The sequence below is a fragment of the Sorex araneus genome, chromosome 2 (assembly GCF_027595985.1).
Source record: "Sorex araneus isolate mSorAra2 chromosome 2, mSorAra2.pri, whole genome shotgun sequence".
NCBI lineage: Eukaryota > Metazoa > Chordata > Mammalia > Eulipotyphla > Soricidae > Sorex > Sorex araneus.
Window position 1 is genome coordinate 226,204,054 of NC_073303.1, and position 24,928 is coordinate 226,228,981.

Below are 24,928 nucleotides of genomic sequence, written 5' to 3' on the forward strand. Positions count from 1 at the left end.
ACTGCCAGCCCCAAACTAAACTACAAACAAAAAACCCTTGCAAGCTGGGGAAGGAAGGTGGTCTATTCAGCAAACCAGTGTACATACCAGTACAACGAAACGCGCAGCTGCGATCAAGAAGCCCACCCTTCCTGATGGAGCTAACAGGCTTTTGGACTCAGTCCACGTGGGGAAAAGGCTTTGTGTGGGGGCGGCTGCTTTAAATGGTCTGCAGTGGCTCTTGAAGGGGCCAGGCCCGAGGGCAGGCCCGTGGCCTCCTGTCCAGCTCCTGTTGGGCCCAGAGTCCGGGGTGGGCGTGGGTGTGGGTGTGTGCAGGCGGGGGGTGGCCACCGGGGCAGCGGGGTGGGCGTGGCTTTGGGTGCAGGCGGGGTGGGTGAGGGGGAGGGTGCGCGCAGGCGGGGTGGGCGTGTGTGGGGGTGTGAGCAGGCGGGGTGGGCGAGGTGTGGGCACGTGCAGGCCGGGGGTGGCCACGGAGGAGGGCAGCGGGGTGGGCTTGGGTGTGGGTGCGTGTGGGTGCGCGCAGTCGGGGTGGGCTTGAGTGTGGGTGCGCGCAGTCGGGGTGGGCGAGGTGTGGGTGCGCGCAGTCGGGGTGGGCGAGGTGTGGGTGCGCGCAGGCGGGGTGGGCGAGGTGTGCGTGCGTGCAGGCGGGGGCGGCCCCGGGCAGGGGCGTGGGGGCGGCGCGGGGCGCGGGGCACGCCGGGAAGCCGCACTTCCCCCTGCCCGCCAGAAACCACAGGCGGCGGCGGCGGGGGCCGGCAGGATGGCCGAGGGCAAGGCGGGCGGCGCGGCGGGCCTCTTCGCCAAGCAGGTGCAGAAGAAGTTCAGCAGGGCCCAGGAGAAGGTAGGCGGCCACCCCCCCCCCCCCGGGGCCGTGGGCGCGGGCACGGGGACCCGCCCGCCCGGGGGCCGCTCGGCGCGGGTCCGAGGGGGCCGGCGTGGCCGAGGCGCGGGCACAGGGCCGCCGGGAAGGCAACGTGCCCGGGGGCCCGGCCGGGACCGAGGGGCGCGCAGGGGCGGGCAGCGGCGGCCGTTGGCCCGTCGAACCTGGACGCTGTTTCCGACGCTGACCCGGAAGGCCCCTAACCCCAAGGCCGGCCGTTTGCCCGACGTGGCCAGCCCCACTGGCCAGCCCAGGGTGTGGTCTCGAGGCGGGCGAGGGGTGGGATTTTGATGGGGGGGGGCGCACCCAACGATGCGCACGGGAGACTCCAGGCCCTGCGCTCGGGAGTCACCCCGACGGTGCAGGATGCGGGGATCCTGGGGTCGCGCTGACCACTGTGCTCTCTCTCAGCCCCCCAAGCGCCGCGTTACACAGGTGTGTTTGCCCCGGGCCCCATTGCAGCACTAGCGTCCAGGCAGGCTGGACCCCCAGGACTTACCCACTGGGGTCGACAGCACCCACACTTCTCTACTAGGCGGCCTCCAGGATCTCCGCTCCCGTCTTCCCTGTAGATGAGCTGCCACACAGAGATGCTCGGCCGGGAGAAAGGGGCGGAGGGGGAAAAGAAGGCTCTGGGATCCACTTTTGGTGTTCTAAGGGGTTGTGGCCTTAGGAACGTTTGGATGAATCCCGTATGAGCTGAAATATTCCTCTGATCTTCCAAGTGCAGGCCCCCAGGCCCCCAAATTGGGACTACAGATAATGGATACAAGGTAGAGACAGTACCTGTATTTAAGAAGACTGTGAAATGTTTCATATACATATATATATATATATATGCTTTTTTTGGGGGGGTCACATCCGGCGATACACAGGGGTTACTCCTGGATCTGCACTCAGGAATTACTCCTGGTGGTGCTCAGGGAACCATATGGGATGCTGGGAATCCAACCCAGGTCGGCTGCCTGCAAGGCAAACGCCCTACCCGCTGTACTATCGCTCCAGCCCCTGTACTTTGTTTTTTAATCTTTGAGAAAGCTAGGGTCATCTGTAAGAGTAGAGATAAAGGAAGATTTTTGTGTAACCAGACGTTGTGCTTTACTTTACCAGACCTTCGCTCTGAGCATGTAAAACCATGCTTTTAGGCTTCCCAGAGCCTAAAAGTTGTAGGTCTAATAGATATTTGAGCTTTGAGATGGTCTGATGAGAAGTAGAGTGGGGAACAAGACATACTAACTAGAGAAAAGCAGAAAGTTAGAAACGCTTCTAAACAGTCTTAGAAAGTTAGAAGGCAGAAAAGAGCTAGAAGTTACAGCGTTTTCTTTACATGCAGATGACCTAGATTAAAATCTCCAGCACCACAAATGACCCCTGAATCATAGCCAGGAGTGATCCCTGAGCACAGAGCCAGGAGTAATCCCTGAGCACAGCTGGGTATAGCTCAAAAACAAAGCAAAAAAGGCAGATAAAAGAAAGCTCCGAACACAAACTCGTGGATAATAGTTGTTTTTTTTTAAAGACACATTGATTTTTCTTCACTCTTTCATCTCCTGTTCTCATCTAACCTCTTATTAACACTGTTTCCGTAGTTGGGAATTTTACTCCTTTTCTAAGCACGGACACAGAAGTCTTAGGGACTTCTAGCCTCCCTGCCCTTGGCTTCAGATTCTGCATCAGTAAATGGGATAGTTGGGGCCAGCGCGATAGTAAAGCAGGTAGGGCACTTGCCTTGCACGTAACCAACCTGGGTTTGATCTCTGACACCCCATATGGTCCCCTAAGCACTGCCAGGAGTAATTCTTGAATGCAGAACCAGGAATCACCCCTTTTGGGTGTGGCCCCCAAACAAACAGAAAACCTCAAAAGATTAAGAGACAGTTGAGTTCAGTGATTTGGGGCATCATTATGGTAATAGACTGAAGGGAGATGGGGGGAGGGGTGGCGGAGAGGGATCGGCCCCTTGAACTCAAAATCAGTTATTTCCGAAGGGGAGAACCATCACCCAGATATTCCCTGTTTTCATAAAACAAAGAGCAAAAGCAGAAGATGCAAACAAAAGAAGGACCAAATGCAAATTTGCCCCGGGCAATTCCCACGTTGTGACAGAAAACTAAGTCCTCAGAACTCAAGTAGATCGGCAGGAGCCTGGTGCAGCGTGGCTGGTGTCTCGGAGAAGCTGTGTATGCTGAGTGGAATTGGCTTGGAGTGTCTGCCAGAATCCTTGAGTTAGGGAGTTATTCCAAACAAAAGAAAGAGGGAGAGAGTTACAGTCAAAGAAAGAACTTCCCGGGCCCGGAGCCATAGTACAGAGGGTAGGAAGTTTGCCTGACATGCAGATGACCCGGGTTCTTATCCTCAGCATCCCATATGGTCCCCCCAGCACTGCCAGGAGTGACCCCAGAGCATTGCTGGGTGTGGCCCAAAAAACAGAACTACAAGAAAAGGGACTTCCTGGGACATTTCATAATGTTTTTCTAGGCAGTTGGCTGTAATCACCTGAGTAGCGTATAATACTGTGTCAAATATCAAGTGCCTACTATGAGAAACAGGAATATTGATAAGACAAAATCTCTATACGGATTCAACATTTTCATATAATCTCACTTTATCTTTTTCTTTCTTTCTTTCTTTCTTTCTTTCTTTCTTTCTTTCTTTCTTTCTTTCTTTCTTTCTTTCTTTCTTTCTTTCTTTCTTTCTTTCATTTTGCTTTTTGGGTCACACCCGGCAATGCACAGGGATTACTCCTGGCTCATGCACTCAGGAATCACTCCTGTCAGTGCTTGGGGGACCATATGGGATGCTGAGAATCGAACCTGGGTCGGCCGTGTGCAAGGCAAACTCCCTACCAGCTGTGCTATTGCTCCAGCCCCATCTGTCCTTTCTTTGGGGCCACACTCTGAAGTGCTTAGGGCTTACTCCTGGCTCTGCACTCAGGAGTCCCTCCTAGCTGGCTCAGGGACAATTAGGGTTTAAATCTGGGTCGGCCTCAGACAAGGCAAGCACCCTCTCCTCCTGTACCATCTTTCCAGCCCCTTACTTTATCTTCTCAAACCTTTAAACATATTTTTTGCCTCTCAGTTTGGGGAACGAGGAAACAGGGTGCAAATGACATTGACAAGTGGCAGGACTGTCACTGAAACCTGCCACACGGAGCTCGGTTCCGATAAACAGCTCAGATAGCTACACCTCCGGACTTCCTGCTGTGCCTCCCCACTTCCTGCTGATGTCTCGGAGCAGAGCAGGGTGTAGAAACACCTTTTGCTAGTTAAAAACTTGAGTATGGGGCTGGAGAGATGGTAGAGCTGACGGGGCACTTGCCTTGCCTGCAGCTGACCCTGATTTGACACCCCCCAGAGCCCCCCATCCCCCCAGCCCTGCCTGTGTGATTCCTGAGCACAAAGCCAGGGTAAATTCTGAGCATAGTCTCAAAACCAAAAGGAAGAAAACAAACTAAAAGGAACCAGGAGTAAAGGTCAAGTTAAACACCACGAAGCTAAAGTATTTGTCTTGTTTTATTTCTGATTCCCACTCTGGACTCCACATGAGATTTCATTCCAGCCTCTTTATTATGTTTTTGCAGTGTGCTACATCTGCACATTTCAGACCGGGCTTTTGCCATTTGTTTGTGATCTCTCAATGGCAGGCCTCTCAGAGAGGGCATTGTTTATTATTCTTTTACTGATCTTTTACTTTGTTGCCTTTGGGGGAGGATTCACATCCCAAGATACTCAGGGGCTACTTCTGGCCTGGTGCATGGGGTCAGCCCCACTGGTGTTGGAAGGCCACGCAGTGCCAGGGATCAAACCAGGGCCTCCCAAGCGCAGAACAACACGCCAGCCCAGTGAGCTATCTGGGCCTCTCTGGGGACTTTTAGCCAGCTGGTATTTTAGAAGTTCATTCAGTGAATATTTACAGAAAAATTCCTTTGTACAGGATGCTGGAGCCAATTTAGAGATGAATAAGAGAAATTATTTTTTGTTTGTTTTTTTTTTTCTTTTGTTTTTGGGTCACACCGGACGATGCTCAGGAGTTGCTCCTGGCTCTGCACTCAGGAATTACTCCTGGCAGTGCTCAGGGGACCATATGGGATGCCGGGGATCGAACCTGGGTTGGCTGCATGCAAGGCAAATGCACTCCCCACTCTACTATCGCTCCAGCCCTGAATAAGAGAAATTCTTACCTGCCTACCTGAAACACGATCTAAAAAGAGAAAGTGGTGGGCCAGAGCGATAGCATATCGGGCGGGTGCCTGCCTTGTAAGCGGCCGGCCCAGTTTCTATCCACAGCACCCCAGATGTTCCCCCAAGCTGGCCAGCAGTCATTCCTGAGTGCAGAGCCAAGACTAAACCCTGAGCACTGCTGGTTTTGGCCCCCAAACAAACAGCAACAACAAAAATAGAAAGTGGGGCTCGTTTTGGTGGCACATACGCTAAACTTAGAGTGATACTGAGAAAATTAGCATGGCCCTTACTCAAGGATGACACGCAAATTCACGAAGTGTTCCATATTTTAAAAAGTAAAAATAAAGTGGGCCAAGTTTGTACAGTGGTAACATTCATACTTTGCATGTATGAGGCCCAGGCTAACTCCTACACACACACACACACACACACACACACACACACACACACACACACACACACACACACACACACACACACACACACACACAGAGAAAATAAATGACCTAAAGATCTGCATATCTACAAGAACTTGGAGGACAGAAGGTTTAGGAGAATTGAAGCAGGTTTTATAGTGGAGGCTGCATTTGAGAAAAGAACTTGGGAAGTCCGCTTCCTCAGGCAAGTGGTAAGAGAAGCTTCCAGCTGAGATGTACTCTCACCAACTAGGTAAGGAGTCTGGAAACTCTCTTCAGCAGAATAGTGAGAATTACAGTTGAGCAAGGAGTACTGGGGCAAAGGCATTACATTATTACATTAGGGCCGTATTAAGAATCTACTTAGCAGGGACTGGAGTGATAGCACAGTGGGTAGGATGTTTACCTTGCACACAACCCAGGTTCGATTACTCCGTTCTTCTCAGAGAGCCCAGCAAGCTACTGAGAGTACCCTGCCCGCATGGCAGAGCCTGGCAAGCTACCAGTGGCGTATTAGATATGCCAAAAACAGTAACAAGTCTCACAATGGAGACGTTGCTGGTGCCCACACGAGCAAATCGATGAACAAGGGGATGACAGTGCTACAGTGCTACTTAGTAGATAATCTAAAAATAAGAATTTCTTATATAACTGCAAGTTCATACCTGAGAAGAATTTACTGTATTATAATACATGATTGTAGAGATAGGTTTTGGAGAGGACCTGTAAACTACCAAACATGTGTTTGGCTTTTAGTTGGCTGAGCTTTATCCTTCCACCCCAAGCTATACGAAAACATAAATTGGTCAGTGAGCACTGGAATATTGTACTCACCAAGAGTTCACATTTTGTCCCATTTTTTTTCTCTCTTGTCCTTTTTGTGTATTCTAACTTCTCACCGGTCATAATAGGCCTACTAGGTGCAGCAGTCTCTCAGTCTCTCAATCTCTCTCTCTCTCTCTCTCTCTCTCTCTCTCACACACACACACACACACACACACACACACACACACATCCCCAATCCATCAATCCATGTTCCCTTGATTCCTTTGTGAACTGGGAGATTGACTGTAAAAAGAGTTGATTTCTAGCCTTTCAAGCCCCTTTTGGCAAAGGAAGGGAGGGGCAGCAGGAAGGAAGTGGGAGCTGCATTTACATTACACAAGGTAGTTTTGCAACTGTATAGAAGATGAGCGGGTTTCTGGGGGGATGGGGAAGCCAGAGGAGGGTTTCTGGGGGGATGGGGAAGCCAGAGGAGGAGTAGGCTTCACACAGAGAAGTAGACAACGCACCCGGAGTCCAGAGTTGAGTGAGGTGGTATCTAGAAACACGGATATGTGGGGTTAACTGAAAAGTGAATAGAGATTTATTTGTAGGGAAGGGATTAGAGCTAGGTCAAAAGGCAGTGGATTTATATATTTTACTCACTGTAGGGCAGGTCTGTGAAAGTAATTTACATGTCTAATATATTTAATTATCCTGACTATTCCAGATGATGATATCTTTATGCAGTGGGGAAGAAGAGTTATGCACACTGAGGTTTAAGTAATTTGCCCAGAGTAGATATAGTAAGTAGAATGGGCCAAGATGAGGGCGGCATATGTTGGTCTGATTCCACAACCTCTATTGAGCATTATTCAGAGACCTCTGAAAGTGAGAGCTGCTAACTCTAGGATTAAGAATGGAAGACTTGGGGCTGGAGTGATAGCACAGCGGGTAGGGCATTTGCCTTTCCCAGCATCCCAGATGGTCCCCCGAGCACCACCAGGAGTATTGCTGAGTGCAGAGCCAGGAGAAACCCCTGTGCATTGCCCGGTGTGACCAAAAACCAAAAACCAAAAAAAAAAAAAAAAAAAAAGGAAGACTTGGGGCCAGAGAGGCAATGCAGCGGGTAAGGCAAGTTTGATCCCTCACTCCCCCTCTCATCCCCCAAGCTCATTAGCAGTGATCCCTGAGCATAGAGCTCAGCAACCCTGAGCACCCTGGGTGTGGCCATAAATTGACAATAGGAAGGTGAATGGAAGACCTGGGCAGGAGAGATAGTACAGGGATAGTACAGGGGTAAAGAGCTTGCTTTGCATGTGGCCAACTCATTTGATTCCTGGCACCACAGATGGTTCACTTAAGTGTCACAATAAGCCCTGAACACTTCTGGGTATGGCCCAATAAACAAGCCCAAGTAAAGGAAGACCCAGAAGGTGGAGAGAACAGATCTTAAGTTGCTTTCCCTCCTTCCAAGTGGCCCTGGTTTGATTCCCCAGTACTGCACATTGTCCCCTGAGCACTGCCAGGAGTGACCCTGAGGACAGAGCACCTGAATACACCAAAAAAAAAAAAAAAAAAAGGAGGGGGGGAATGGAAAGAATATCGGGCCCTGGGCTGGGGAGATAGTTTAAAGGGCTGGAGTGTATTCTGCTGGAGCCCAGAGCCACGGGACTCCCTGAGCACGGTGGCCCCAAGCACACCGGTGTGGAGGGCAAAAATCGGAGGCCCAGGAGAGAACTCAAAGGCTTTGCATTGTTGGAGCCATGCATTCAGTCTTGAGCATGGCCCAAAACCGGGGTCCAGAATGAAGGACCAGGGAGGGATATAGCTCACAGTAGAGATGCTTGGATCAGTTTCTGCAGAAAATCTTTCTTACAAGACCTCGACTCTGCATGGTTTAGTGGCACTCACCAACCCACCTAACTTCTTACCCACCGTGCCTCACAGCACACCCTTAAGCAGAGGCGCTAAGCCTTCTTGTGAAGCTGCAAGCGATTTTTTTTTTTTTTGCTTTTTGGGTCACACCCGGCGATGCACAGGGGTTACTCCTGGCTCTTCACTCAGGAATTAATTACTACTGGCAGTGCTCAGGGGACCATATGGGATGCTGGGATTTGAACCCGGGTTAGCCGAATGCAAAGCAAACGCCCTACCCACTGTGCTATTGCTCCAGCCCCCTGCAAGCAATTTTCACATCCTCCCAGACTGTGTGTATGTGGTATATCTGGAATTCGTTCAGCTCTCCTAACTCCTGCTGTATTCCCATCTAACAAAATTTTATTTCAAGGCTCAGTCCATTATTTATTGATTTATTTTTATCAGTCTCCCCTTCCTGTTGTAAGAATTTGATGTTTTGGATACTGTGACATCTGTGTGAGTAAAACAAGTGCCCAACCATCAAGGAACTCAGTTAACTGCTTTGTTTTGGGGACACACCCAGTTAGCTCAGGAGCTGCCTCTCCTACTAGCTCTGTACTCAGGAGTTGCTTCTGGTGGTACTTGAGTGTTCACATCTTGTGGAGGATTGAATCTAGCAAGGCATGCCCTCTGTGCTCCTGACCTTATCAAGATCTTATCATTTGAAAGGGCTCTAAAGTGCTAGGGGCAAGGCACTTTGCATGCTGCTGATCCAGGTTCAATTCTTAGTACTGCTTATGGTTCCAGGCACTGCCAGGAATGATCCCTGAGTGCAGAGCCAGGAGTAAACCCCCAAATACATCTGGGTGTGGCCCCAAGACAAAAAAAAAAAAAAAAGATGTAGAGGGGCTGGAGTGATAGCACAGTGGGTAGGGCGCTTGCCTTGCAAGCGGCAGACCTGGGTTCGATTCCCAGCATCCCATATGGTCCCCTGAGCACCGCCAGGGGTAATTCCTGAGTGCAGAGCCAGGAGTAACCCCTGTGCATCGCCGGGTGTGACCCAAAAAGCAAAAAAAAAAAAAAAGACATAGATAAAAAATAAAAGTTATAGATGTATATATGTGGTATAGAAGTTGTAACTTAGTTAACAGAATGAATAAATGTCATCGTCACAAAAGATGTACAGAAGGAATTGGGTAGTTTTAACATTTCCCTGAAAGATAAGGTGGCAAGGGGCTTTCCAGAAAAAGGGAACCCATCTATACAACAACGCCCTGGCTTGTCTAGGAACTAGAGAAAATGTCAGGGGGGGCGACCTTCAGGAATGAGGGATAATGTGAGCCGAAGCTTCCTGAAGGGTGTGCTTAATGAGACCTATGTGTGTGATCGAGCTTGAGCTGTAATTTGCAGATACTTAATAGCATTTATCAAAAATGTGTGGATTAAGTGAATGGGAAAGATCATCAAAAGGTTTTGTTTGGTTGTTTTGTTTTGCTGGTCTGGAGGCCATCCTTGTTGGTGCTCAGACTGACTCTTGCTCTGTGCCCAGGGATCATTCCTGGCAGTGTTTGAGGGACCGTATGTGGTGCTGGGGACTCTTCCTGCCTGGATCAGCCGCATGCTGGGCAAGCCAAGTACCTCACCCACTGTAATATCACTCTGCCCCCATCAGAAGCTTGTACACTTCAGTGTGGGGCCAGGAAAGATAGCTTGGAGAACTGGAGTGCTGGATTTGCACGTACAAGGCCCAGGTTGGATCCCTGACACTGATTTTCCCCAGCCTCTCTGGGAGCGTCTGCTCAAAGGGAAACAAAAGCCACACAGTGGATAAAGAAGTGATGAAACATCTACACTATGGAATACTGTGCAGCCACTAGGGGAAAAACTGAAGTCATGAAGTTTGCAACATGGATGGACATGGAGTATCATGCTGAGTGAAATGAGTCAGAGGAGATGCAGAGACTTAGAATGACTGCACTCATTTGTGGGAAAGAAACACAGTAGGAGACTAATACCTAAAGACAATAGGAACTACATCCAGAAGGACTGGTCCTTAATAGAAAGCTTGCCACGGTTGGGGGAGGGTGGGTAGGTCAGAGAAGGAACCACTCTGACAATAATGGTGGGAAGTGATCACTCTGGACAGGAGCTGAGTGCCGAGTTACCCTTTCAGTAACAGTATTGTACACTGCAGTGCCAAAAAGGGAAAAAGAAAAGTGCCTGCCATAGAGGCAGGCTGGGGAGTGGGGCAAAACTGGGGACATTGGTGGAGGAAGTGGTGAAGGGATGGGTGCTGGAATGTCGTATAACTGAAACTCAAGCATGAACAACTTCGTAATTCTGTTATCTCACACTGTAATACAATCAAGTTTGTAAAAAAAAAATTTTTTTAGGGGCTGGAGCGATAGCACAGCGGGTAGGGCATTTGCCTTGCATGCAGCCAACCCGGGTTCTAATCCCAGCACCCCATATGGTCCCCTGAGCACCGCCAGGGGTAATTCCTGAGTGAAGAGCCAGGAGTAACCCCTGTGCATCATCGCCGGGTGTGACCCAAAAACCAAAAAAAAAAAAATTTTTTTTTTTTTAAAGCAAAAGCTTGGCAATCAAGCAGTATTAGGTCTGTTGGAAAAGCCGTATGAGAAACAATAAAGACCCACACTAAAACTATGGCGGTGAGACTAGAAAGCATCAGAGGGCATAGTGAGGGATTTGATGGAGGTAGGTGAGGGCGACTCCTGAGATTCTATAACCCTCAGGACTTGGGGAAACAAGAGTACCTTTTTCCAAAATTGGGTTTACAAGTAGGAGCATCAGGAGTTTGTTACTATGTTAAATTACTTGTTTATAAGTGAATGTTCCCTGTGAGAGCAAATACTGAATCTTCCTCATTTCTAGGTCCTTTGCGTTGCACCAAGACCCCAGTGGAGAGGTAGTAAACACGGGTAGCGTTTATGTCAGGACTCCTCTGCGTTTCCACAGTGGCTGGTCTAAGTCTTGTTTGTTTGTTTGGGGTCCACACCTGGTGGTGCTCAGGGCTTACCCCTGCCTCTGTGTTCCTTGCCATGCTCAGGGAACCATATGGGATGCTGAGGATTCAGCCTGGGTCAGTGCGTGCGAATCAAGCACCCTCCCCACTGTCCTGTGGCTCCGCCCCCTCTAAGAGTGTTCTACCCAGCTCTCTAATGTAAAATTTTAAAATTTTAAATGGCTGGGGCTGGAGCGATAGCACAGCGGGTAGGGCGTTTGCCTTGCACGCGGCCGACCCGGGTTCAAATCCCAGCATCCCATATGGTCCCCTGAGCACCGCCAGGAGTAATTCCTGAGTGCAGAGCCAGGAGTAACCCCTGTGCATCGCCAGGTGTGACCCAAAAAGCAAAAAAAATAATAAAATAAAATAAAATAAAATAAAATTTTAAATGGTACACCTGCAAGTGCATCTCAAGTAAGACATCACTTTTCAGGTCCCTTTTATTGTATTTGGTTTGGGAGCCACACCTGGCTGTACTCAGGCTTACTCCTAACTGTGCTCGGGGATCCTTCCTGGTAGTGCTACAGGTATGGTATGTGGTGCTGGGAATCAAACATAGGTCGACTGCATGCAAGGCAAGTGCCTCACCCGCTGTACTGTCTCTCCAGTCCCCGCCCCCATGTTGTTGTTGTTTTTTATTTTTTTGTTTTTTGGGCTACACACTTGGCAGTGCTCGGATGTAACTTCTGGCTCTGCACTCAAGAATTGGGGCCAGAGTGATAGTACAGTGGGTAGGGCCGTTGCTTTGCACACATCTGACCCGGGATCAATCTTCAGCATCCCATATGGTCCCCCGAGCACCGCCAGGAGCAATCCCAAGAGTAAACCCTGAGTTTACACATCACCAGGTGTGACCCAAAAAACAAAAAAATAAAAATAAAATAATTATTCCTGGAGGTGCTTGGAATTACTCTGATCCCTCCCTCCCTTGGAAGACCTAAGGGATACTGGGAATTGAACCCGGGTCAGCCATGTGCAAGGCAAGTGTCCTACCTGCTTTTTATTTTTAAAAGCCAATATACATTTTGCATTCTTATTACGCTTCATTTTGATGTGGTATTACCCTCCCCACCAAAAAAAAAAAAGAAAGAAAGCAAGCACACTGTACATAGTACTGCATTCCAGGAAATTTTACCTTGTCTTTTCTGCACCTTTTATATACTTTCTCACATTCTGCTTCGTATCTCTAAAGTCCCTTCAATGTGAAAACAACCACAAAACATTATTTTTTTTCAGCTAAGTGTTATATTTCTTTTCCCCCCCAAATTGGAGGCTTGCTCACACCTGGCAGTGCTCATGGGCTCCTCCTGGCTCTGTGCTCAGTGGTTGGAAGCTATGCAGCACCAGAGACTGAACCCGGGCCTCCTGTGAGCGAAGCAAGCACTTAACCCTTTGAGCTCTCTCCCCAGCCCACAGTGTTGCCTTGTTAATGCTGGGAGGCTGCTGTGAGCACGACCTTCCACTTCCTTTCTGTTCCGTCTAAAACTCAGGGCCATGTGATGATGATAGGTAGGAGAACCTTGACCATAACTTACGGGACTTTCTGACTTACATCCCAGGTACTGCAGAAGTTGGGGAAAGCTGTGGAAACCAAAGATGAACGCTTTGAACAAAGTGCCCACAACTTCTACCATCAACAGGTAAACCTGGAGTGTGGGAAAGGGCAGCTTGGAGGCAGAGAGAAGATGCCGGCTAAGTGGCAGATGGACAGAGCGCCCTGCAAACCAGCCGGCAACCCTGACTACTCACCCTTCCTCGGGGATCAGGGCCCAGGGGACTTGCTGCTCTTTCCTGCCTTGGGAACCAGCGTGACTCACCTGTCCTGTTCCTGCTGATCCTGGGTTTTGAGGCTGTCAAGTGTTTTCTCCTATAGTTCCCCAAGATACAGTGATCTGATTGTTAGAGTCCAAAGGAGCCCCTAACACCTCAGTGTGAGCATGTTCCCTTCCTGCCGGCACTCCTCCTCCTCCGAGGGCTCTTCCTGTCTCGGCTGCCCCACGCTTCCCGCTTCCCGTGCTCCCTCTCCTCCGTTGCCGGCTATCCTAAAGTAATACCTCCGTTGTTCACCTGTCACTCTCATCACAAACCTATTCTTATTTCCCCCCCCCTCCTATTCTCATTCTTCCCTTGATTTGCACCGGACATCAGAGGTAATTTTATGTAAAATATTCTACGTGGTCCTCCAGGCTGGTGATGGGGAAATGTTACTGCAAAGAAAAAAGAAGTAGGTCATGAGTGGGGCAATGTCTGTGCCAAAACAGCAGCGAGAGAATGAGCTTGTCTACTGGGCCTGAGAAATAGTATGGCAGATAGGACTTGCCTTGCATGTGCTCGACCCAGGTTCAATCCTGGGCACTATAGAGGGTCCCCTAAGCACAGAGCCAGGAGCAAGCCCTGAGCAAAGCCCATGGTGGCCCAGAAACCTAAATAAATAAATAAATAAATAAATAAATAGTTTCTGTCTGCTTTAAAAAGTGTGGGAGCGTGGAGAGATAGGACCGGTGTTGAGATGCTTGCCTTGCATATGGCTGGCTCCAGTTGCATCCCTGACACCACATATATTTCCCCAAGAACTGCCCAGAGTGATCCCTGAGCACTGAGCCCTGCTGCTATCCCCAACACCACACATACTCATTACTGCATCTCCACGTGCTTTACACACATTCATTTCTTCTCTCAGTCCTAAAGGTTGTGATCCTCACTAGAGACGGGAAGTATACACTTACCCAGTTCCAGGGCGATGGTTGTGAAACTGACTTCCTGGAGCCGGGTCCCGTTTCACTGGGGACGGGCACTGCACACCCCTCGGCTGCTTCACTTCTGGCACCAGCCAGCGGCTCAAATCCCCAAATCTCCAGCTTGCTACAAATGGAGCTGGGGAGTCACTAAACTAGGATAAGTTAGGCTTTAGAAGAGCCCGTGGTACAGTGCTAATTGTGTTAGGAAGAATTCCAGTTCCTGTCTCGGCACATAAAGGAACAGCGGAGGTGAGGTCTGGGGGGATCTGCATTTTTAACATGTCAGCCTTGCAACACGCTGATGTCGGCTCACCACGCAGCAGAGACACCGCGTCCCAGCTGGAGTTACTGTGATCTCTTTATGTGGTGACTCGTTGTTCCTCTGTTTGTTTTAGGGCCAAACCCGACAGTGCTCAGGGTTACTCCTCTAGTGTTGCTGGGGGGCCCTAGGGAATGTCAGGGATCTAGTCCTGGTGGGCTGCAAGCGAAGTGAGCGCCCTCCCAGGTCTGCCATTCTACAGGTCTCCACGGAGCTCCAGGGCTCACAAGGTTGTCTTCGCAAGACCAGCCTTCCTCCACACGAGTCATTTGTTTGGGGATCTCCTATGAATAACAGGGACACCTTTACCACTCAGAAAATTCCAAGGATTTAAGTTTCTAATTTTTTTTAAATTTTGGCTTTTTGGGTCACACCCAGTGAGGCTCAGGTGTTATGCCTGGCTCTGCACTCAAGGATTACCTCTGGTGTGCTCAGTAGACCAAGTGAGATGCCGAGGATCAAACCTGGGTTGGCCGTGTGCAAGGCAAGCGCCCTCCCCACTGTACTATCTCTCCGGCCCCAATTCCAAGGATTTAGAAGTTACTTTCCAGGAACCAGGGACAAGACCAGCCAAATCAAAATCAGCTAATTAAATTATATGAAAAGCAATTCTCTCTCTCTCTTTTTTTTTTTTTTGGTTTGTTTTTGGGCTACACGTAGCTGTCCTCAGGGGTTACTTCTGGAGAGAACAACCAGGGATCAGTCTTGGACCACACGGGGAATCCAACCCAGCTCAGCCACTTGCAACAGGCAAACACCTGATGCACTTTACTATCTCTCTGACCCCTATATGGAAAGTAATTCTTTTTTTTTCTTTTTTTGCTTTTTGGGTACACCCGGCGATGCACAGGGGTTACTCCTGGCTCATGCACTCAGGAATTACTCCTGGCGGTGCACAGGGGACCATATGGGATGATGGGAATCGAACCCGGGTTGGTTGCGTGCAAGGCAAATGCCCTACCTGCTGTGCTATGGCTCCAGCCCGGAAAGTAATTCTTAAAAGTGATAATAATATTAGCTGTCATCTAATTCAGTAGCTGACTGTCAAATCATGGGTGGGGTGGTCGGGGGAGCGGGGTTGGCAGAGGCAGCAGAGAGGTCGTGAAGCCCCGCTCACTGAACTGTCTCTCTAAATGAGTATTTGGCTTTTGGGCCACATCCTGTTGTGCTCAGGGTTTATTCCTGGCTTGGTGCTTCCGGCAGTGCTGGGATTTATCCAGGATTGGCCACATACAAGGCAAGAGCCTTTCGCTCTGTACTATCTTCTAGGCCTCCTAAATGACTTTTAAAATATATTCACAGGGCTGGAGAGATGACTCAAAGAATGCACTTGCCTTGCATTCAGACTTGAGTACGTTCCAGTTATGGTCCCTCTAGCTGATACAGGCATTCATGTTCTTGTCCTCTAACAGTCAAAACTGAAAGCAGAGGTCTGGAGAACAAAGCTCTCTGTAGAATGAAGAGCAAGTGGCTCTTTAAAAGACTTTAGGGAAACAGAAAGGAAGGGAGAGTAAGGTTTGGAATATAGGCCTGAGGGGCCTCCTAAAGCAGGATTTAGAAGGTTTTCCCTTTCCCTTTTATACCTTTGTAACAGAGGTGGGTGGGTGAGCATTTCTTTATTATGCGCTAAGAATGCAGGAGAGAGGGTGCTGAGGTGATCTCTCCTGCTGTCTGGAAGGGTCTCCACCGCCCAGGTTGCCAGCACCACTGAGGCCTCCTTTGCAACCTTCCAGACCAGGCGATGCCTTTCTGTGAAGGGCCATACAACGATTAATCCCTGAGCACTGGCAAATGTGGCCACCAAACCAAGAGCAAACCAAGCTAAGTAAAATAGGACCATGGCACAACTTACGGCTTGTGCAAGGCCCTGAGTCTGAACCCTGGTGCCAGGTGCCCCTTCAAACGCTGCCGGTGTGACCCTGGTGGCCCTCTCTGGACACCACCCCACAGCCTGAGCTGGGTCAAGCTCTGTCAAGAGTGGTCCTGGTTGCAGCAGTAGTGGGAACGGCCCCTATGAAAGGAAACAGAGGCGGGAATGATGGCGCCACTGGGTCGGAGCACACAGTTCACACGCCTGAGGCCTTGATCCTGATCCCCACTGCCGAATGGTCACCCTAGAAGTGACCCCTGAGCACCAAGCCAGGAGTAGCCCTAACCACTGCTGGGTGTGGCCCCAGAACCACAAAATAGAACCTCAAGGCCATTGTGGTACCTAAAACTAGCTTTTCTACATAACACTCGTTCCAACAAATCAGAAAATATACCAAGAAAAAGTGGAATCAGAAAGCTGGGCTGGAGCGACAGTATAGGGATAAGGCCTTGCACGTGGCCGACCCCAGTCTGTTCCCTGCACCATATCTAGCCCCATAAACATCACCAGGAGTGATCCCTGAGCACAGGGACAGGAGAAAGGCCTGAGCACTGTGGTGTGCCCCCCACCCCAGGCAATCATGGGCAGTGACCCCTGAGCTGGGCAGGAGTAGCTCCTGAGCGCCTGTGGGTATGGTTCCAAAACCAAGTAACAGTCACTTAAAGTAAGCATTTTATACCCTCTCGCGCTTCAACCACATTTTGGGTTTTTGTTTTAAAGTTTGATTTCTCACTCAGTTTTCTCAATTTTTTTCTTGTTGGATCTTACCCGGTGATGCTCAGGGATTAGTCCTTGCTCTGCACTATTACTCCTGGTGGTGCTCCAGGGACCCTGTGGGATGCCAGGGGTCAAACCTGGGTTGACTATTTGCAAAGCAAATGCCCTCCTGTCTCCTCTCACCCATTTTTTTTTTTTGCTTCTTGGGTCACACCCGGCGATGCACAGGAGTTACTCCTGACTCATGCACTCAGGAATTACTCCTGGCGGTGCTCAGGGGACCATATGGGATGATGAAAACCAGGCCGCGTGCAAGGCCTAGCCCCAAAACTTCCTAGTGTTGTGCCTGAGAGATGACTTAATGAGCTGAGCACATACTCTGCATGCGAGAGGCTTGGGTCAGTTTCCAGTATCACACAGTCACCTGGACATTGAGCTGGAATCCATGAGCACAGAGCCGCGAGGCTCACTTGAGACCCTAACACCAAACTTGCTTAGTCTGATTTCACAGTCTCTCAACTTACCTCGGATCCTGATCAAAGTTCTCTAGACAATTTCTTTTTGGGTGCTCTGCTTTCATTTTCTTTTTCCTTCCTTGAAACCAAAATCGTGTTTTTTTTGTTTGTTTGTGTGTTTCATTCTGCTTTGGGACCACACCCAGTAGTGCTCAGGGGGCTTATTCCTGGCTCTGTGCTCAGGGATCACTCCTGGTGGGCTTGGGGGACTATTTGTGGTGCTGAGGATCACACCTGGGCTGACTGTATGCAAGGCAAGTGCCCTCCCTGCAGTACTATTGCTCCGGCCCTCCTATAGTATAATAGGTTTTACTATTATATAAGAAAGAGGCTTCTTTTATTTATTTTTTTAATACAAAAGTTTACTGAAAATAGAGAAAGAAACTCCCAAGTCAGGGAAAAACTTAATATAGGGCTCTGGTAATGTTGCCTGTGGCTCAGTAGAAAGGGGAGCGAGGGAGGGAGGAAGCACTCAAGAAAAGGACTCTTCGTCCCTGCCCCACCAGCGTGGGCTGGGATCAGGACTGGCAGAGTCTATATGAGTCTCGGCCCAGGAGTTCGGGCCCGCCTTCCCCTCACAAAACAGAATTTATGGAGGAGGTGAACTAATGAAGTAAGACCGTTTTTATTGAATGTAACTTGCTTAGAAAGACATGAGAGGAGAGAAAAAGGGTAAATGTATTCAAGAGAGGACACGGCTTCTCCAGTGTGGAAACAGGCAAGCACAGAAACGTTGTGGCCAGCAAGTGAGATATGTGTCCGAGGGAGAACACAGGCTTGAAGAATGGTGCTCATGGGCAACTCCTGGCTCTGTGCTGAGGAATTGCCCCTGGCTATGTTTGGGGTACCATGTGATGCGAGAGAACTGAACCCAAGCCTCATTTATTTTTCTGGATTTTGTTCCACATCAGCAGCTCTACGCTCAGGGTATGGGTGCTGGGATGAAACCCAGGGTGGCTGCCTACAAGGCAAGTGTCTTTCCCACTATACTATCTCTCCAACCCTCAAGGCAGCTTTTTTTTTTTTTCTTTTTGGGTCACACCCAGTGATGCACAGGGGTTACTCCTGGCTCTGCACTCAGGAATCACTCCTGGCGGTGCTCAGAGGACCATATTGGTTGCTGCGAATTGAACCTGGGTCGGCCATGTGCAAGGCAAATGCCCTACCTGCTGTGCTATTGCTCCAGCCCCTCAAGGCAGCATTTTTTTTTTTTTGGAAATTTTTTTTTTTTGAAATTTATTCTTTCATTGAATCACCATGTGGAAAGTTACAAAGCTTTCAGGTTTAAGTCCCAGTTATACAATGCTCGAACACCCATCCCTTCACCAGTGCACATATTCCACCACCAAGAATCACAGTATACCTCCCCCACCCCCCCCCACCTCCCCAGTCCCCCACCCCGCCTGTGTAACTGATACATTTCTACTTTCACTTTACTTTGATTACATTCAATATTTCAACAAAAAAACTCACTATTATTATTTGGAGTTTCTCCCCGCTAAAGTCGGACCTGCTGAAAAGGAAGCATTTGATAATTTGTTTTCCATTGCTGAGAATAAAGAGATATGAGGTCAAGCGGCCACACTAGCAGCTGCATGGTTTTGGATTTCTGTATTTCAGTAACTAAGTCCAGAGAAATATCAAGGCAGCATTTTTTATCTTTTATACCTTGGAGTAGCAGCTGCTTCCAATTCATTGCCTTTACCAGAGTGATAGTACAGCAGGTAAGACATTTGCCTTGCACGCAGCCAACCTGGGTTCAATCCCTGGCATCCCATATGGTCCTTCAAGAACCATCAGCAGTAATTCCTGAGTGTAGAACCAGGAGTAACCCCTGAGCATTGCCAGGTGTGATCCTAAAAGCAAACAAACAAAAACCCCAACTCATTGGCTTTAAAATTAAATCTTGGAGTCAGAATGATAGTACAGCGAGTAGGGCACTTGCCTGTGGGTTCAATTCCCAGGCAACCTCCGTGGTCCCTAGTGACAGTGATCCCTGAGCACAGAGTTAGGAGTAAGCCCTGAGCATAACCAAGTGTGACCAACATATATATATATATATATATATATATATACATACACACATATATACATATATATACACATATACACATATATATGTATGTGTGTATGTATATATGTATAGCAATCTAATTCCATTAGGTCAAGTACATTCAGTTCCTGCTAAGGATTTGGTCATGCTAGTTACACTTATTTCGCTTTGAGTTCATTTTTCTCCAACAAGTAGGGAACCCCAAGACAGGGGCCTTGCGCATTTTCATACCCTCATGTTTTGACATAGCTCAGCTCAGAGTAGCTGATGGCAAAAGCTTTTAGAGTGAGTGGCTCATTAACTAAAGGCTATCCTATTTGTAGAAGGAGAGGACTAATTCAGACATTATGCTGCAGACAAAAATTTGGCAAGAGTTCAGAAAAAAGTTGATTAAAAATCATAAGATATAGAGGTAGAAATAGCCTTACCTGGTCATCCACATTCATACATGAGAAAACTGAAGTAGACAAATGGAATAACATGTGAGTTGGTAATATAAACAAGTTCCTGACTCCCAGACAAGTGTGGACTCTGAATGCCACATCTGTTAGTAAGGAAGACAGATGCTGGGGTGACTCAGGCTGGAGACATTTCAAACAAAGTCAGAGACATAAAATGAGGGCTTGAGAGATAGTACTGTGGGTAGGGTGCTTTGCATGTGGGGAGGCCCTGGGTTCAATTCCTAAAACCACATGTTCCCCCAGCCCCACTGGGGAGGCCCCCAAAGGGAAGACAAAAAACAAACAAAAAATTGCCCCCAAAGAGCCTATAACTTACTGGTAAAGATAATAGAGGTTAATTTATAGCATTTGCAGATCTTTGACGGAATCTCAGGATTCGTTTCTGCTTTTAAACTCTGTCTTGGGCTGGAGAAAGAGCACAGGAGGTATGTTACATGCTTTGCATGTGGCCACAGTGGCTACAACCCTGGTTCAAATCTCCAGCATCTCATATGGTCTGAACACTCCTGAGCACAGAGCTAGGAGTAGCCCCCGAGCACTGCTGAGTGTGGCTCCCAAACCCATAATTAGTTAATCGACCTATGTTTCTTTTCTTTTTTTTTTTCTTTTTGGGTCACAGCCGGTGATGCACAGGGGTTACTCCGGGCTCTGCACTCAGGAATTACTCCTGGCGGTGCTCAGGGGACCATATGGGATGCTGGGATTCAAACCTGGGTTGGTCGTTTGCAAGGCAAATGCCCTACCTGCTGTGCTGTCGCTCCAGCCTCCAATCGACCTATGTTTCTGCTTTGACCTCAAGAGCATCTTATCAAATGTATTTATCTCCTTAGTCACCCTGGCACTTCTCTTTCAGGCGGAGGGCTGCAAGCTTTACAAGGACCTGAAGAACTTCCTTAATGCAGTGAAAGGTGGGTCCTAGGACAGGAGAATGCAGAGGATATTCACGTAGGTACTGAGCGGTCCGATTAATGGAGAGAAAATGTCCATACTCAGATTTTTTATATCACTCGCCCACCCCTGGGTTTGTGGACTAAGAAAGAGTAACTTTTCCCATTCCAGCCCAATGTAGCTTCCCTCACTGCTAACTCAGACCCTCTGAGATGGTCACAACGAATTGAATAGGCTGATGTGTCTGTTCCCCATGCGGCTTGACTGGACTATTCTCTGGAGATTTTTATAGTAGCACTGAGTTTTCTCCTTGCAGTGATGCACGAAAGTTCTAAGAGAATGTCGGAAACGCTCCAGGACATCTACAGCAGCGAGTGGGAAGGTCATGAGGAGCTAAAGGCCATCGTCGGGGTAAGAATGTTCTGGACCACACATGACTGTCTTCAGCTTCTTCTCTGTCCAAGCAAATAGGAAAACAGAGGCGCCCGCTCCTGCTGTTTATTTGTATAGCCTCAGTCCTCGGTGGTAGGGAGAAGATGCATGTATGTATGAAGGTGGAACAGTATTTCCAACCTCAGCATTCCTTTGATTTTGAGCCTCTTTTCTTCATTAAGATCCTAAGAAAGTTTTACCTGCACAAAACCTTACTGGCGGTTTTAAGAACTGGCTTTCTGTAGTGATTTCCGCCCCAGAAACTCCCTGCCCTTCACCCTCCAGATTCTAAGACTCTGACCCCTTCTTCCACGGTTCCTCTTCCCGGAATATGTCCTGACTCCCAGGGGGGGCAGTTCCTGGGGGGAAGCGCTATTTTTGCATCCATCACTATCCCAGGCTCATTCACGCTGTTCTGAATACAGTGCGCCACAGCTAACGTCTTTCAGCGGAGAGTTGGGCTACTTCCCGGATGTACAGTGTTAAAAAAGGGAGCCTCCTCTGTCACTCACTTCCTGCCTCTCTCCCATAGAACAATGACCTCCTGTGGGAAGACTATGAAGAGAAACTGGCTGACCAGGCTCTGAGGACCATGGAAAACTATGTTGCCCAGTTCTCTGAGATTAAGGTACTTGATTTACAAATCAATAATGATTCACAGTGAGAGGACAAGTGGGTTAAACATAATAAGCAGAATAAGAACCCCTGGTAATGAGTGAAGTAATGTAGGTTAAGGAAAGGATTAGGGGGACTACAGCAGTAGTACAGCAGGTAGGGCAGTTGCCTGGCACCCCATGTTGTCCCCCTGAGCACCGCCAGGAGTGATCCCTGACCACAGATCAGGGGGTAAACCCTGAACACAGTGAGCTGTGCCCCCCAAACCAGCAACAACAACAAAACGGAATTAAGGGGATGGAGAGCTAGCTCACAGAGCTGAAAGTACATGCTTTGTCATGTAGGAGTTTGCTATGTAGCAGTCCTGGCCTTGGTCCCCAATACCATATGGTCCCCTAATCACTACCAGTAAGCTGTGAAGAGCTGCCCCATAGCTCTGTACCACTCATGGAGCCAGAAGGTATGGTCCAACATCACAGCCAGGGAGAGAGTGAAGGTAGTGAGACCAAAGAGATAGCTCAAAGGACTGGAGGTTCTTGGTTTATTTACAGGGAGCCAGAGAGATAGTACAGGGATTAGTTAATGCACTTGCCTTGCATTTGGCTGACCCCAGTTCAATCCCTGGTACTGCATATGGTTTCCTGAGCACAGAGCCAGAAGTAAGCCCCGAGCACTACATAGTATGGGCCAACAAGAAAAAAAGTTGGGTTGGGTAAATAAACATTAAGGTTCTGTCAAATACTGTGATTAAGAGAATGAGACAGGGCCAGTTTCAGTCTGGTATTATTTGTAGTTTGCACGAGATTTCTCTCAGTGCTTGTAATTGTTACTAGCTTATGGTTCTTTAGGGTTTCAGACACTTTCTAGTGAGCATTTGATCTTACTTTGTTGTTGTTTTCATGGTGCTAGGGAGTGAGCCCAGAATCTCACGCATGCAAGGCATGTGCTTTGTAAAAATAATAGATGAGACTAATGAGGCTCTAAAGGAGGTGGGCCTTGACCTAAGGAGTAAATTCCAGAACTCTCTCTCTCTTTCTCTCTCTTTCTGAGAGTTCTAATGAGGGGGATTTGGGAGGGACACTGGGGCAGTGGCGGAGGGAAGTGGACACTGGTAGAGGGTGTGGTGCCACAGTGTTTCATGCATGAAACCCTACCATTAACAGTTTTGTCAACCACACAGTACTTAAAATAAAATTTAAAAAGGAAGAAAGCAAGTGAGAGAAGCAGGCACTTCTGATTAGGGTAGGGGAACTGCACTTATTTTAGAAAGAGGAAAATGTAACCCTGCAGAGAGTGGGGCAGCCAAGGGAGGAATGCCCAGCCCCCAAACTCTTCACTTTGGTTTTGAATTTAAGTTTCTTAGGATTTTTAAAGGCTACTTCTGCTGGAAGCTGACCAGTTTATAGTGGATTCATAGGAAATACTAAAACTCACTGTCACTGTCATTCTGTTGCTCATTGATTTGCTCGAGCGGGCACCAGTAACATCTCCATAGTGAGACTTGTTGTTACTGTTTTTGGCATATCGAATACGCCACAGGTAGCTTGCCAGGCTCTGCTGTGGGGGCGAGATACTCTCGGTAGCTTGCCGGGCTCTCCAAGAGGGGCGGAGGAATTGAACCCCGGTAGGCCTCGTGCAAGGCAAACGCCCTACCGCTGTGCTGTCGCTCCAGCCCACTAAAACTCAAATTCTGTATATTCTTCAGGATTTCACTGTTCTTTTTTTTTGACGGGGTGGCGGAGGGGGAGGCATAGAGTAGATTCTGGTGATTCGGGGCCTATTCCCAGCTCTGGCTCTGGGGAACATCACATGCCAGGGACTGAACCCGAGCTTCCTGCGTGCACATGGCGCACACTAGCCCTTTCAGCGTCTCTGCATCCCCAGATCAGGAACTCTTCCCTCCTGTGGAGAATTTTGAATTTTTTTTTTGTTGATAGTGAGGGAGATCCTTTGGGTACAAAGCCCTTCTAGAATGTGACAGTTGCTAATAGGACCCAGGAATAGTGCTCTCTATTGATATGTTACCTGCATCCTGTCCACTGAAAAATGAGTATCATGACCCTATCTCTGACTCGGGTTAGGAGAGAATCGCCAAGAGGGGTCGGAAACTCGTGGACTACGACTGTGCCCGGCATCACTTGGAGGCCGTGCAGAATGCCAAGAAGAAAGATGAGGCCAAGATTGCCAAGGTAAAAAAAAAAAAAAGAAGAAGAAAATAAAAGCCTGATGAAACCTCCTGCCCTTCCTTTTCCACATGGTGGCAGGCAGGTGGCTCAAGCGAGACTTAGGAAATGGTAACTTCAGGCTCCGGTGTCCTGAAGGAAGTCCTGTTTGCTCTGACACCAGTGCTCTAAGGGTGGGCAGAGACCCCAGCGGGGAGAGGCCATGCAGCAACGGAGGCTTCGGTGTGGCTCCAAGTAAATGGAGTGGCCTGGGCCATGGCTCCGTGAGTGGCGCATCTGCTTTCCATGCAGGTGGTCAAAGCTAGACCCCAGCCCCTCAGAGTACCACAAGCACACCTGGGAGTGATGCCTGAGCACCCCTGTATGTGACTCAAACAAACAAACACAACCCACCCAGAGAGAAGGAAAAGGAAGAAAGACCTAGTAAGCCTAGTTCCTGAAAAAGGCCGAGGACGGAGGAGCGTCCAGCCTTGGTTCAGAGTGAAGGGGATTGTCCTGTCTCTCTTACCATCCAGGCAGAGGAAGAGTTCAACAAAGCCCAGGCTGTGTTTGAAGAATTGAACCAGGAACTACTGGAGGAACTGCCTGTTTTTTATAATAGGTAATGATTGAGGTCCCTAAAAGGCTGGGCCCGGGGCTCCTCAGAGAGGACGTCTCCTGGGGAGAGTGCTGGGAGGGGTGGGGTGTAGCCTCTCCCTGCCCCTTACTGTGTGCTATTGGGCAACCTACTTCATTTCTGCAGACCTTGTTTCCTCATCCGAAAGGAGAGATAACCATCCTTGCCCTGCCAGCTTTTCGGGTTTAAAGAGCAGATGATTCTCGGATAGGAGACTAGAAGGCTGTCATCAGGCTTATTAGGAGTATCTGGTTTCGTGCATATTGTTTTAAACAAGCGTGCCTTGTGAATATCCATATTTACATAAAAGATAAACCATGGGTAATGAAGATATTATTAATGAAGATATTTTTGTCCAGAGAATTAAGTAAAAGTATTTTGTTTATTTACTTAA

The 24,928-nt window shown here is 48.7% G+C and overlaps 1 protein-coding gene and 1 non-coding gene across 3 annotated transcripts in view; both read left to right on the forward strand.

Annotated features, from left to right (window-relative positions):
• Nucleotides 1-745: 745 nt before the first annotated feature.
• The window catches only part of BIN2 (bridging integrator 2), a 37,617-nt gene continuing 13,434 nt past the window's right edge, over nucleotides 746-24,928 (forward strand). For both annotated transcript variants that reach the window (XM_055127785.1, XM_055127786.1), the window contains exons 1-7: nucleotides 746-841; nucleotides 12,687-12,767; nucleotides 20,654-20,708; nucleotides 21,005-21,099; nucleotides 21,653-21,748; nucleotides 23,817-23,924; nucleotides 24,434-24,519. In XM_055127785.1, coding sequence (XP_054983760.1) covers nucleotides 761-841; nucleotides 12,687-12,767; nucleotides 20,654-20,708; nucleotides 21,005-21,099; nucleotides 21,653-21,748; nucleotides 23,817-23,924; nucleotides 24,434-24,519 — 602 coding nt within the window. In that variant the 5' untranslated portion in view covers nucleotides 746-760. The remainder of the gene's footprint in view (nucleotides 842-12,686; nucleotides 12,768-20,653; nucleotides 20,709-21,004; nucleotides 21,100-21,652; nucleotides 21,749-23,816; nucleotides 23,925-24,433; nucleotides 24,520-24,928) is intronic.
• Nucleotides 5,286-5,392, forward strand: LOC129402858 (U6 spliceosomal RNA). The gene has a single exon (XR_008628895.1). It is a non-coding gene; the product is annotated as a U6 spliceosomal RNA (small nuclear RNA).